Raw genomic sequence first — 15,665 nt, forward strand, 5'->3', positions numbered from 1 at the left:
ACGAATGAATCGTAATGGAATTTTTTGACTTGGAGCCTCGAGGCCCTCGGGCATTTTTTGGACCTTTTATTGCAGTCAAATAAGAGACTTTTAATGGCTGTGCATTTGCAGGCCAGGCTGGACTCTGGAGTCTCATCCCTCATTGCTTTCTATCCATCCCTGAGATAGGAGCAGTGCTCCATTAGTTTCAGTGTCCAGACGTGGACAGCCTCAATGGATGGGCCTGTCACGGCTCCCTCATTTGCCCCATGTACAGCAGGGTTTGTTATCACACATCTAATTAGAACTTGATAAAAAATATTTCACAAAAAATCCAGTCATTAAATATAGTTTAAGGAGATTTATGGTCAAATATGCCTTAAAGATCTTTTAATGGCTCTGCTGACTTGTTAAGTTTGTAATTAATGATCTTCTAATACATACTGTGGTGTGATTTAGAAAGCACAATGAGATTCTGGGAATGAAGTCGTTTTGGAAAAGGGCATCTGGGGCTCCCAGAAGCTATATTAAATAGTTCTGCTCACACTGCTTTGCTTAGAGCCATGAAGTCTGCTGTGAAAAAGTTCACACGCACATCAGCGTCTTCACGTAGATGGGTTCCATTTTAATGCAAGGAATAGTGCGTGATTATGAAACGGTTCCTTTGTCATTTCATAATAGTCAATTAGTGTGTACAGAAAAGTCCTCTGTAGAGGTAAGTACTTTTTTTTAATGTGCATAGTTTTATTTAAGTAATGGAAATCTTCAGAGTCCACTAATCCGCACACAGTGAAATTAATAAGTAAATGCATATGTATCAAAGTGTAAATGCATTATACTAATAAGAGTCGCCTGTTTCATCAGGAGAGTAATGGTGTCCTTATTAGCATAATTAATGACAAATGGCAGCGCAGCATTGGTGGATTGGTTCTAGGGGATGATAAATTGGTGGATGCCCAGGTTAGTGGCTGCCAAGGAGGCCTCTTTGGCTGTCATCCCTCCTGCTTCCACTCTGGCACAGTTCATTACTCACCGTGTGAGATGCCACTTTACATTGCCTGGTACTGTGAGCATGGAGAACTTAATAACGCCACCACAACCACGAGGGGGCCCGCTGCTTTACCCACAGTCCAGAGGGCAAGCAGCTCAGCGAAGGCTACGGGGTTGTGGGGAGCGGGGCCGACGCGGGAATCGTCTCCCTGCAGCTGCGCTGATCAAAACAGATCACGAGTCAGCCGCTACTTGAGGGGGAACCGGGGCCATATGACCCAGTCTCCAGTGCTGGGTGAGTGTTTCTTGTTAGGATTTGTGGGGCTCGCCACATCCCTCGCATCATTACGGGTTAGTTTGCCCACAGAACCGCTAATTAAGAGGGGATTTGTGTAATTGTGCCTTCTGCTGTGTCCCATCCGGCACATGCAATTTACTGTCAGCCCTCTGCCAGCTTTTACACTTGTCCAGAGAGGCGTACCCCATTTATACACACATTCTGCTGCACATTTCCCAGCAGCCACAGCTGGGGATCAATGCCAGTGCCATGGCAATGTCTTAAAAGACACTGTGCTGCTGATTAAAGTCTGATTGTCCATTTAATTTCATGAGAGCTCTCAATAGCTAGCCAGCGAGAAGGGCTCTCTCCCAGAGCTCCTCCACCGTGAACTGCTTTTAAAAACAGTGATTTTGTAATTATACCACATCACTGAAGACTTTTGGTACTTTACATTAAATCTCAGCTCTTACGTATATATGCATGACATAAACAGTGCCCGTATTGGAGAAGTTCTCACACATACAGTACACACACCTCCTCAGAGCATTCGGTGTTATGCACCGGTGTTTGTGGCCAACTCACCGTAGGTGTTGCTGGCTCTGCCCACTTTCTGGAAGACTGATGGACCAGAGCCCGACTGGGGCTGCCTCCTGGCTCCTTACCCACAACCAGATTTCAAGGACTGCTTGTCACAGATGGAAAAGTAAGTGGGTCATTCTGCATAAGCTTGCCATTTTGCATCCCTCTGGCAACACAAAAAATATCTGAATTTAATATTTGAGGTTGTTTTTTTTTTTTTACTGTAGATGGCATGGATTGTTTTTGTATTTGTCATATAAAACTTAAATGTTCAACACTAGTTAAAAGTAGACTATAAGGTAGGGGTGTAAGAAAATATTGATACACATGAGTATCGAGATATCATGTTTTGCGAGACTGTATAGATTCTCCAAAACGCTGTATTGATTTTTAATTAACCTCTTAAAAATCCGACGGCCCGCCGGTGGACCCGGCCGCTATTCTGTCTTTCAAAGGTTGTAGTGGGCTCAGTTTTAAAGCTAGTGAAGGTACTGGCATCATATGAAACTAGACAACCTAAGGGATCGCAAAGGAGGCTTAATAACGCTCCAAAGTTGGGCTAAATTTTGGTGAGGAAAAACTGGCATGGACATTTTCAAAAGGGGTTCCTTGACCTCTGACCTCAAGATATGTGAATGAAAATGAGTTCTGTGGGTACCCACGAGTCACCTTATTACACACATGCCCACTTTATGATAATTTCATGCAGTTTTGGGCAAAAACCATGCAGTTGTTTGCATGCACTATATATGTGTTATTTTCACCTTCTAAAATGGTGTATTTTAATATTCCTGCATACTGGGGTCCCTAAACAGTCTTGGAATTTCATAAATTTGGGTCACTGTAAAGCTGAGACTCTGGTGGATCCAATGAGCCCAATTGTATTAATGTGAAATGATGGTAGTCCCCATAGTAGCCATATCACATAGTGACTTTTTCACTAAGATTTTATACATATGATGTGTCTTTATACTAGAAAGTTTTCTTATAATTAGATTTGGAAAAAGAAAATACATCACCTTGCTTACAGTATCGCAATATATTGAATCGTTACCCCGTATCATGATACGTATCGTATTGCCAGATTCTTGCCAATACACATCCCTACTATAAAGAACATTTGATATGCTTTTATCTGTTTGATGGTGCATTTATTACATTTCACTGACCTTTCAAAATGAGTTAATATATCGTAATATAAAAAAGCACTTTTTCTTTTGAAAAATATTCATCAAAGTGGACAAACGGCAAGCTTGTGTAAAATGATTCAACTTCTTTCCACTCCCTTGGCGCTCCCTCTGTTTTCCCTCCACAGTTTCTCTCTATAAACCTTAGTGTTTCGCCCCAGCCTGTAGTGTGAACCCTGGATGTCTCGCATACTACTCTTAGCATAAGAAACATTTAGATTTGTTTACATTTGGATGAGACGAAATTAATATTTTAGTATGAACTAACTGACTCGCTGTCAGGAGAATTGCAACAGAAGCTTGCAGACACCACAGCGAGGCTGGGGGGGAAACGAGCTGCACACAGCCGGCAGACACAAATAAAAATAGATGATCAGAAACCCTCAACATCATCTCAGTACGTGATCTATTTTAGTATCAGTGTTATACGCTTTTTTAGAATGTTAATTGACTCCCCGGTAAACATTTAAATAATTCAAAAGTTACACTTCCACTTTTCCAAGTGAGATTTTTAATACATTGAAAAGTTTTTTTTCTTTCCCACTCGTCTGTCTAGAGGGCTTGAAAAAGCGGGAGAAAGATAAAAGAAAAAGAATGGGTTTCATAGAGCCATAGTCATTAAAAGAATCTGAAAATAGCAACTCGCTATCATCTGTTCTCATAGCACGGGTCAGGAGCTCTGACACCTCCAAAATTCCTCCTGTCAGGGTAGGGGGCCATTTGTATTCTCTCTCATTAGGCAATTTGACTAATGACCTGCCGCGGCTGCAGAGCTACTGAGGGACCCGGAGCCTCGCGCCCTCTCTCTTGCAGCAGCCTGAACACACACCCTCTATTGGAATGGCACAGATGGCATGCCCGGGCGACAAAATAAACTACAATATGTCTCCGAGATGCTGTCAGGCCTGGGCACTATTTCTCATGTCAGAGAGGGGCTAAGGGCTGTGAGTGGGCATAGGGGGTCCTCCTCCAGCTCTCTGTTCGTCTACTCACCATTATCTGCAGAGGTGACAGAGAGAGCGGGGTCTGCAACTAGAATAGCATCTCCATGGTCTGCATAAAGAATCCGCCTCAAATTGAGAGTCACACACCGACAGGAAAGGTATTGCAATGTCTAGTAGCCCGGCTACACAAAGAGAAAAGGCAATTGTTTGGAATATGAAATCCAGCAGGTTCCAGATGAAGCTCTGACCTGTTTTTTGAGCAGCTTTGCTTGTTATTTCTTATTATTTTATGGTACTAGAAAGGGCTGTCAAAGTTAACGCAATAATAACAGGTTAACGCAGCGTTGTTTTAACGCCACTAATTTCTTTAACGCATTAACGCAACTTGTGGTTTTTAGGTTGTGGCGGGCTCAGTTTTAAAGCTACAAAGCTAAGTTACTAACATCATTTGAAACTACCAAAACCTAAGGTATCCAATGATACCAACCGTGTTATACTAGCTTGTCAGGAAGGAGGCTAAATGATGCTCCAAACTTGCGCTAAATTTTGGCGAGGAACAACTGGCATGGCCATTTTCAAAGGGGTCCCTTGCGCTCTGACCTCAAGATATGTGAATGAAAATGAATTCTCTGGGTACCCACGAGTCTCAGCTTTACAGAGATGCCCACTTTATGATAATCACATGCAGTTTGGGGCAAGTCATAGTCAAGTCAGCACACTGACACATTTCCATTGATAAATATATACATACATTTGCATAAAGCAGTATATTTGTATGTTGATAAGAGTATTGACTACTTGACAAATCTTTTAAGGTACATTTTGAACAGATAAAAAAAATGTGTGATTAATTTGTGATTAATCACAATTAACTATGGACAATAATGTCCATAGCAATCACAATTAAATATTTGAATCGATTGACAGCCCTATTACTAAACAATAGAAATCAGCTCAACAGATGCTCATTCGCACTTGCAGATTATTGCCCTGACTGCAACTTTCTCACTTAATTCAGGTGCGAGACAGATTCACCAGAGTAATCATACTAGACAGAGATCAATGCAATTCTGCTGAATTAGTGAAGTGTAAAATAAAAGTTCATCAACATTCCTAAAGTGTTACTCTTGAGTTGTGGTTCAGGTAATACGGGGTATGCTCGATCACCCACGCATATTTTTCCATCAGTCAGTGTCGGGGAGCGCAACTCGGTGTGTGTAGGCCTCGTGTGCACGGCCCATGTCTGTTAGAACCCTGGAAAATGCAATGTATGGCTGCTGCTGAAGTCCTGGGTGACAGTGCATCCAACAATGGAAGAGTGAGGGATTAGTGCTCAGCCCAGCGTACGAGGGAGCCCTTCCCGCCCTGAAACAGCCATTCATCTGTGCCCAGGGGCTGCAGATGACAATGCAGCCATTGCTCATCGCACCTGACGGAGCCATTAATAAGGCAATGATCCACACGGGGCCCGTGCTGACTCCGTTCTTTACACTACAATCACTCAAGCCACAGGGTCCTCCTTACTTAACGCCACCTCTGCGCTCGCCGCCGCCACCATCATCACCATCATCATCATAGTCGTCGTACCAAAATTCCTGCCAGATGTTTTCATATTGACTGCACTCGCACACTCCAAACGCCAAATAACTACCCAATTCCCCACACTGCAATACAGTCACGAGTTAATGGACTGTAGCTGGGCCATTTGAGCGGCTACAACATGCCTCATAGTGGGATTCCTGGTCAGAAGATTGGATTTACATTATTTTTGCCCTTTGCACCTTCGGATTTCTCCATGGTTATCCATTTCTTACCACCAAGTCATCTCCTGCGCCTCTCCATTTATCTGGGTGTAAGATAGCCCCTCTGGTATAGATGGTGGTGGAATACAAAGTGCGATCTGGTTTTAAATGTAATCCTTGAGCAATAAAGAAACTCTGTGGCCTTCAGCTCTGCATTCATCTGTCTGCGCCACGCTGATCCATCAGCAGCTACAATCTCGGCTTCCCATTGCCGGCTATTGATTCAAATGTATTCTCCCTGCCTGCCTGCCTGCCTCTGGCTGGCGTCGGTGCTCCCAGCGACACAGTAGTGCATGTTTGTTCACTTGTTTTTATGAGCTTAAACAAGTCATTGGACCTGCCCAATCGCCTTGGTTTGCTGGCTGTTTCAGATAGCCACATATCCAAAGGCACTACAGGGAGGGGGGTGTGTCAAGGCTGGGGCACTGAGCAACCCTTGGGTGAGTGGAAAAGGAGGCTAAACCTTTCATTGCTTGCATTTTTTAGCCATGCTAGCGACATGGCCTTTAAGGGATGGCAATGTGGGTCTTTCGGCCTGTTGGTTGTAACCTGACCCGCTAGATGGTTTGTTACACAAACACAAATGAAGCCTGTCAAGATGGATCTTTGTGTGATATGTGATCCTGTGATTATCTCGTGATCATGTGACATTGCGAGAATCCAGTTGCAAGCATGCAAGGTAACATTGGTTGGTCCACCACTTTGACCCAGACTGAAATATCTCAACAGCTGTTGTATGGATTGCCAAAAAATGTTTGTACAGACATCCATGATTCCAAGGCGATGAATCCTAATGATTTTGGTGCTCCCCTGACTTTGCCTCAAGTGCCCCCATGAGGTTGATATTCGTAGTTTTGACTGAAACGTCTCAGCAACTATTGGATGGATTAATGTTAATAACTTTGGTGATCCCATGATTTTTCATTTAGCACCATCATCAGGTCAAAATATCAATCAGTCAATACTTTTTTTATGACTAAATACCTGCAAAAGCGAATGATATTCCCATCAGCCTCAGCTGTAATGTTTGGTGCTGATTGTCAAATGCTAAAACTCAAAAGTAACACGGTGAACGTGGTAAATATTAGGGCTGTCCTCGACCAAAGACATTCTTAGTCGTCTAACACTCATACGATTTTTGTCGACTATCGATTAGTTGATTTAATCGACAGATCTGTAAAACTGAGTTTCTCCACAAAGAATCACACAAAAGCACCACTTTAAATCTTGTGTTTACCAGAGACGTGCTCATAAGTTTCTTGGAAATCAGTCATTCAGCATGAAAAAAGCATAAAAAATGACTAATTGACTAAAGAAATCTTAGTTGACAAAGACCAAAACGACCGATTAGTCGACTACCCAGGGTTCATGAAAAGCTTTCAGATTCATTCTATTAAATGATTATTATATTTATAAATATATTTTGTTATTATTATTTTTTCTAACTCTTAGAATCTACAAATATGTTAAATACATGTTAATAATATATAGGTTATATATATTTCTAATACGTTTCTCTGGTGTTGTTCTTTCACATAACTAAGACTATAGAAGAGTAAAAAGTAGGCTACATCCAATTATTCCAAGGGACATACATGAGGAGGTTTATTCTTTATCTTGTAAGGGGGTCTTTAGCTGCAAAAAGATTGAGACCCTCTGGTCTAATTGAGAGGGGGCAGCCTTAGTAAACATTTAAGCTGCTTAACATCAGCCTGTTAGTATTGTTAGCATTGCTATTGTTGTCATGACAGTATCATAGCTCAAAGCTGTGCCTACAGTAAGTACAGCCTCATAGAGCCGCTAGCACGGCTGCAGACTCTTGTTATGACTACAGTTTTTACTGTGGGAGACGAGTGGAAGCCAAAAAACTGAATAAGCTTTCCTGTGGTCATGAGGGTGAGGGTCACGCTTTGATTACAAAGATCACATTGTACTACACTTGTGCGGAAAGTGCCAAATCGTGGATCTGTGTAATAACCAAGAAAGGAAAGCAAGTCACATAAGTGTCAGAGTGAGGGATATTTCAGAATTTCATACTTGAGAGTATTGCCGCGAACAGGAAAGGCCAAAAGGAGTGTCAGCTCCAAAACGATGACTCATGAACAGCTTCGGCTTACATTTATGAGTTCCTTTTCCTGTGCCAGCGGCCTGATGGACTGTGGGTAAAAGGACACCGGTTGGGAGCTTGGCCTCTTGATATTCGGGGCTCCCGTCGAAGCCAACGGCAGCAAGTTTTGCGCCTCCAGATTTGGGAGTTTTCTAATGAAGCCGAGCAGCTGCAGTTTTCCCTTCAGTCTGGAAACGAGGGGCTTTGTGTCCCTTGTCACCCTGTGTTAATTTGGGCCCTAATGTATTTTATAAACAAAGGGCTGCTCTCTAGCCTGACAGTCGTGACACCTTGATTCCAGTGCAGGATGCAGGCAGTACGGGGTTACACCATTAATAATCAACTGGCAGCCATCACACCATTTTAACCACGATCATTATGATAAAGGGCATACACTTAATTACAGGCCTGCTTAATTATAGCTCTGTTGAAGCTCGTTTGTTTGGTCAAATGCTAATTATACCACCACGCTCTTGGCAAGTCCTCATTTCAATCCACTTTTTGCCGGCTGAACAGTGTGGCTTATTTTCATGCAAATTTGATATCTGGCGAATGTTTTGTCTCTCTTCTTTCCGCTTTTCTGTGCCTTGTGTGAGCGCGTCTTTGTTTCCGAGGTGAACATCTCTCAGACAAGACGGAATCGGGAATAATCAAGAGTAATTAAACTGGAAGAGGGTTGGGGAAAGGGCTGGGTTGGAGGAGAAGAGTGGAGGTGCTCAAATACAGCGGAGAATAAAAAAAAAAAAGCCTTTCATCTTCTCTCCGTAGACGGAAGGAGGGGAGGTGTCGGAGCGGCTGGGGATGTTGATAGCTTTGCTGTTCTATAAACCCACGCTTAGTCTTGTGGAAGTACTCAGGATCAAGAATAGGGAGTAATTTATATATATATTTTGTCAACCTCAAACTTTGTTTTTTCTTACTTTTTTTGCAGCTCTGGACGATGTGCCCTTTGTGGTCCATGAGAAGTTTTCTGAAAAACCCAAAGAGGTAAAAATTCTTTGAGGAACTAGTGACGAAATGCAAATAATTTCTTTATTACAAATAATATGAGCGGGATCATGATAGTTCCTGTGCAGCTGCTTATGATGCAACCTGTTGTGTAGTATGGGCCACATGATGGTTATGATATGTGGCCCTTTTATCACAGTATGCAGCCATTAGTCCCCTCTTCCACTCCTTTCCTTTATGCTCACATCCTTTCCTTCCCCTTCATTTCCTCTCCTCTCCTTTCCTTCTGTCTCCTTTCCTTTCATGTGCTCTCCTTTTCTCTCCTCTCCTTTCCTTTCCTTTCCTCTCCTTCTCTATCCTTTCCTTTCTTCTCCATTCCTTTCCTTTGCTCTCCATCCCTATCCTTTCATCTCCTCTCCTTCTTTCCTTTCTGTTCCTTTCCTTTTCCTTTCTTCTCCATTCCTTTCCTTTGCTCTCCTTTCCTCTCCTCTTCTTCTTTCCTTTGCTCTCCTTCCCTATCCTTTCACCTCCTCTCCTTCTTCCCTTTCATTTCCTTCTCAATTCCTTTCCTTTGCTCTCATTTCCTATCCTTTCATCTCCATTCCTTTCCTTTGCTCTCCTTTCCTATCCTCTCCTTTCCTTTCTTCTCCATTCCTTTCCTATCCTCTCCTTTCCTTTCTTCTCCATTCCTTTCCTTTGCTCTCATTTCCTATCCTTTCCTCTCCTCTCCTTTCCTTTCCTTTCCTTTCCTTTCCTTTTTTTCTCCTCTCCTCTTCTTTCCTTTCCTTTCCTTTCTTCCTTTCCTCTCCTCTCCTCTCCTCTCCTCTCCTCTCCTCTCCTCTCCTCTCCTCTCCTCTCCTCTCCTCTACTCTCCTCTCCTCTCCTCTCCTCTCCTCTCCTCTCCTCTCCTCTCCTCTCCTCTCCTCTCCTCTACTCTCCTCTACTCTCCTCTCCTCTCCTCTCCTCTCCTCTCTTCTCCTCTTCTTTCCTTTCCTTTCTTCTCCTCTCCTCTCCTCTCCTCTCCTCTCCTCTCCTCTCCTCTCCTCTCCTCTCCTCTCCTCTCCTCTCCTCTCCTCTCCTCTCCTCTCCTCTCCTCTCCTCTCCTCTTTTCTCCTTTCCTTTCCTTTCCTTTTTTCTCCTCTCCTTTCCTTTCCTTTCCTCCAGACTGAGTGATGAATGCGTGCAGTCAGGCAGAGCTGGCTCAATGCAGTCCATTTGGCTGGCTGGCGGCGGTTGTCACTATAGCCCCGTTTGTATTGACACCGAGAGGGAGAGGATTAAAGATTTTAAGCATGCTTACTTAGCCATGAGCCTAACCGCCATGTTTCTTGTGTGTGTGTATGTGTGTGTTTTTTTTTCTTCTTCTTCTTCTTCCTCTCCCTCCTCCTCCTCCTCCTCCCTGCTTTTGATTTCAGATGCAGCAAGTCAATTTAATGGGCATTACGATCAAATCCCTGGCAGAGATCGAGGAGGAAGTGAGTAGAGGCTGCAACGCTCGACTGCCGCTGACGCCGCTGGCCCAGAATGCAAAGCAAACGGTCTTGGGGTTGTAATTAAGTGTCTGAGACAGCGAGGCCCTGTTGGCTCCACTAAGCCCCAATTGAATAAAAGCATGGCCAGGCTAGGCAGCCATTCTCTCTCTTTAAAAGCTCCGTCTCCCGTTCCAAAACACTTGACTTTTATTCCCCAATTCTGCTCTCAAACAGCTCAATCCAGCACCTCGCACTGGGCTGTAGATCTCCAGGAAGCTTTCTCTGGTCAGATTCTGCATGTTTGACTTTTCCAATCAGCTTCATCTTCGGTAGCGTCAAAAAGTTAAGAGATCATACAGAGCAAATAAAAGCGCTACAAAAGTCCTCCCCATTTCTGATGAAACACTGTAGCCTGCAGGCATTCGTAGGAAGGAAATCATCTGTGTTCAGCCCATGTGTTTGTGAGAGCAGGAGAAAGAAAGAGTGTGTTCCTGTGTGTGTGTGTGTGTGTGTGTGTGTGTGTGTGTGTGTGTGCTTTAAAGAGAGTGACAACCCCCCTTCTCTCTCATTAGCACGGTATCTTGGTATCAGAACTGCCAGGAAGTGACAGACCACTGTAAAAGAACAGGTGCTGTTGGGTTTGAGATGTGTTACAGAGCAAACACTCCCTCATCAAACCGGGTGTCTGTTCTGCACTCTGCCTCTGTCTTCTGTCACATACTATCCAAATCACACGGAGTCGCCATCTTGTCATATGGTCATCTGAATGAAGCTCATTGTCAGCGAAGGTATTAATGGCGCGTACGTGTATGTGTGTGTTTTTTCCAGGGTGGAGACAGGCTGGCTGCTCATCCTATATGCTCTTGTCTTTTTATTTTTTTCCCCCTTCCTCCTCTCCTCTCCTCTCCTCCTCTCCTTCTCAGGGAGTGTGATTAGCAGGAGGACACATGGTGAGCTGAGCTGGGGAAGGGAAGGGAAGGGGCATGAGAAATCATTAATTACAGCCGCGCCGGAGCTGATGAAGTAAATGTGAGATAGTGTAACACACAGGATTTAGTGAAGTGGACGACAGCACAAGATTAATGGCGGGGCCAGGCTGATGAGGATGAAGTCACAGCTTAGCTTGATAATTAGTTTCCAAGTGGAAACATCCCTCACCATTGTGTTATTTTTACTTCTCTCCTCTTATTATTATCCCACACTGATATCTGCAGAACAAGGAGGAGAAATACACTCGTTGATGTTCTCACAAACAACCCGGACAGCAGAGGTGTTTCTTTTAGAAAGTGATGAGTGTCTGCATTATTGTATTTTTTTTAGGGCTGTCAAAGTTAACGCAATAATAACGCAAATACGTTTTAACACCACCAATTTCTTTTAACACATTAACACAATCGATCCTTCAGAGATTTTAGTGGACTTTAAAGCAAGAGTAAAGATACCAGAAACAAGAAAAACCTAAGGAATCCATTGGTACCAACCATGTCATACTAGCTTGTCGTGAAGGAGGCTAAATAACACTCCAAACTCCAAAACCTGTCATAGCCATTTTCAAAGGGGTCCCTTGACCTCTGACCTCAAGATATGTGAATGAAAATGGGTTCTATGGGTACCCACGAGTCTCCCCTTTACAGACGCGCCCACTTTATGATAATCACATGCAGTTTGGGGCAAGTCATAGTCAAGTCAGCACACTAACACACTGACAGCTGTTGTTGCCTGTTGGGCTTCAGTTGTTATGCTAAATGCAGTACCTGTGAGGGATTCTGGACAATATTTGTCATTGTTTTGTGTTGTTAATTGATTTCCAATAATAAATATATATACATATATTTGCATTAAGCAAACATATTTGCCCACTCCCATGTTGATAAGAGTATTAAATACTTGACGAATCTCCCTTTAAGGAACATTTTGAACAGATAAAAAATGTGTGATTGATATGTGATTAATATGCGATTAATCATGGACAATCATGCGCTTAATCGCGATTAAATACTAATCGATTGACAGCCCTAATTTTTTTCTTTTCTTTGTCTAGTTTTTCTCTATTAATGTTAGACTGTAAATGTAAAGTCCACTGCGTTCTCTGTACTGAAGACTTCTGCAGAAGTAGCAGCTCATTCTTAATGATATAAAACAAAAAAAGCAACAATATAAAGTTGCAGAAAAAGCTGTTTTTAGTGTGAAACTGCACCCCAGTTTTCTAAATACTTTTGAGCATTTTTCTTCTTCTGTTGTCCAGAAGAGGTCACTGTCTGTGCTTAACTGTGGAGCTTTTTCTCCCCTCTTCACAGACTGGAGGCGCTTTCAGCACAGAACCTAATTGCCTCTTTCTAAACCCATTAAAAAAATATAGATTCATGAAAGAGATGTACTTTCAGGAATTCTACATATGCACATGTAATTGAGGAAAACTGTTGTAATCACAGCCACAGTTGTAGATAAGACCATTTCCTAACAGGCATCACTTAAGCCATGTCTCGGATGATGTTGGTTCCAGCAATTAGGCATTCTTTTCATTTCCCAAATGACTCACAAAACTTGCGGATATTATAATTGCTTTTAGCCACGCATATCTAATTTGTGTCTTTTTAAGTGTTAATTAGTACGCGATTTAAAGTGACATCTTTATGTAGTTTGCTCCGCTGAAAAATGTTGTTGGCGGCTGGTTAATGATTTTCAGAGGGAGTATGCTAGAGTGGAAAGAAGAAGTGTGTATGCATACATGACAGGATTTTCATTAGCACCTATGTATGATGGGCTTTCAGTGTTTGTGGGGAGTTATCTGTTAGTGTGTGTGTTGGCGTGTGAATGTATGGAGGGACAGTAGTGTACAGGGGGTATGTGAGAGGTGTGAGAGGGAGAGCTCCAAATAGAGGTGGAATTAATGAAGACAACATGTCACATATTTTTGGCAGCGGAGCAGGGACAGGAAATGAAGCCGGGCTCGTCTGGGTGACTGCCGCCCATGTTCTAGTGTGTCACTGTCCTGTCAGCCTGTGTATAAAACTGGCAGACATTGATACATGCTCTCCCTGATAACACCCCATTCCCCCATCCATCATCCACACACACACACACACACATACACGTGCACACAGGATTATTTATTTACTGTGCCAGATGTTGAGACTGGATTTTTGTGTGGTTGGGGGGGCTGAGTTTCTTCACAACTAACAGGCTTGTGATATGTGACAGGTTCTGGGTAACTTGCAGCTTCCCCTCAAGTAGATGAGAATCGGTGAAGGTGGTGTTTTGATCGAGAGAACCCGCCGGTCTGAGCCGTCGTGGCTCCGTTGCTTCTGTTGGAGATTTGGAAACTTATTTCAGTGATCATACAGCATCACCTAGTGCTGTGCTGCAGTAATACAACTGTCTGACTTGGTGAAGTGAGACTACTTTGTGTCACCAAACTTCACTGTTTATGCAGTTGAACTACACTACAAAACAATTGTGTGTTATTATTTTTAAAACAGTTTGACCATCAACTAATCAAACACGATACTAGGACTGGGCAATATGATGATATATATCGTCAAAACGCTATCAAAGTGCCTTTCGTATATATTTTCTATATCGTTTCTATCGTGATATGAGTTAGGCCTATATTTATTTATTTTTTCTCTGTACTTAAAACTGAGAAAATACTTTTCATTTGTCAAGTATTTAATTCTTACAGGGGTATACAAAATAGGGTTTACCATGTGGTTATTTCATATTGAATATTTCTTTATTGAATTACCACAAAACATATGTCGTGATATACAGTATATTATTATCGAGACATGAGATGACCTATATCGGGATAGAAGATTTTAGCCATAACGCCCAGTCCTACATGATACTGATTGTTATTGTAGATTATATAATTGCCTTAGTCACTTTCTTCAGTAGGGATGCACCGATCCCACTTTGTCAGTCCCGATAGCGATACCTGGGCTTTAGTTATTGGCAGATACCGAGTACCGATCAGATATCGGTGTTTAATGAATAAGCTGTTTGTCTCACTGTGTGGAAGTGACGGGGATTATTCTTCAATGTGTAAGGCAACAACAGGCTTGACTTAAACATTGCTCTCCTAACTTTGTAAAACAAAATGTAACAAATAAATACACAGATATAAATGAACTAAATTGTTATTTATTATTAAAATAATAAATCGTATTTCAGCAATTTAGTAAACAAATCTTCAAAATTAACAGAAATTACAATTCAAGTGTAAACCTTTTTAATACAGCAGCAAATTGGTCAAAACTTAGACAGGAAATAAAAATCCAGTATATAATGTATTTAGTATAAACATATAGAACTGCACCACCGTGCAGCCGTTAGCACTGTCGCCTCACAGCAAGAGGGTCGCAGGTTTGAATCTGACTTGGGGCCATTCTGAGTTTGCATGTTCTCCCCGTGTTAGCGTGGGTTTTCTCCGGGCACCTCCCACAGTCCAAAGACATGCAGGTTAGGTTAATTGTTGACTCTAAATTGCCCGTAGGTGTGAATGTGAGCATGAATGGTTGTCTGTCTCTATGTCTTAGCCCTGTGATAGGCTGGCTACCTGTCCAGGGTGTACCCTGCCTTCACCTCATGTCAGCTGGGAGTGGCTCCAGCCCCCCCGCAACCCTGAAGAGGATAAGCGGTTACAGATGATGGATGGATGGATTGAAGTTAATCGATCGGCTCCATTATCACCGATATCCGATCCAGTTATTTGAATCAATATCGGCCACATATTCGATCTGGCATCGGTATCGGTGCATCCCTATTCTTTAGGAAGTCAAGTCAAAAAATTTTGTATAGCCTAATATCACAAATCATAAATTTGCCTCAGGGGGCTTTACAATCTGTACAGGATACGACACCCTCTGTCCTTTACAGTACGACCCTCCCATGGGATGAGTAAAAACCTAACCCAAAAAAAACCTTTAACAGAGAAAAAAATGGAGTAAACCTCATAATAAAGAGCAACAGAGGACGGATCCCTCTTCCAGGATGGACAGATGTGCAATAGATGTTGTGTGTACCGAGTAACAACATAATGAAAATACACTATAGACCATCCATATGACAAAAAATTATACATTTAATGTGAACATATATCAGGAGATGGATCCAGGAACTTTTCAGTCATATCTTAATAACTTGGATTTATAGAATAGATTTATGGAAATGGATTATATTAAGTTATATGTCTGAGTACTTCTGGGAACCGCTAATGTTTTTGGGAATGCACCAATCCAGCTTTTTCTCTTCCGATACTGATTCTAATACCTCAACTCAGGGTATCTGCCAATACCGAATACCAGTGCTCTCCTTTTCCCAAATTTAACATCAGTATACCTCACTGTGTGAAACTCTGTTATCAAGTTACCTCACA

The 15,665-nt window shown here is 42.4% G+C and overlaps 1 protein-coding gene across 2 annotated transcripts in view; it reads left to right on the forward strand.

The window, feature by feature from the left end:
* mvb12bb (multivesicular body subunit 12Bb) overlaps positions 1 to 15,665 on the forward strand; it is a 142,789-nt gene that overhangs the window by 126,076 nt on the left and 1,048 nt on the right. For both annotated transcript variants that reach the window (XM_074638630.1, XM_074638631.1), the window contains 2 exons: positions 8,800 to 8,855; positions 10,232 to 10,291. In XM_074638630.1, coding sequence (XP_074494731.1) covers positions 8,800 to 8,855; positions 10,232 to 10,291 — 116 coding nt within the window. The remainder of the gene's footprint in view (positions 1 to 8,799; positions 8,856 to 10,231; positions 10,292 to 15,665) is intronic.

Source organism: Sebastes fasciatus, chromosome 6, assembly GCF_043250625.1.
Source record: "Sebastes fasciatus isolate fSebFas1 chromosome 6, fSebFas1.pri, whole genome shotgun sequence".
NCBI classification, from domain to species: domain Eukaryota; kingdom Metazoa; phylum Chordata; class Actinopteri; order Perciformes; family Sebastidae; genus Sebastes; species Sebastes fasciatus.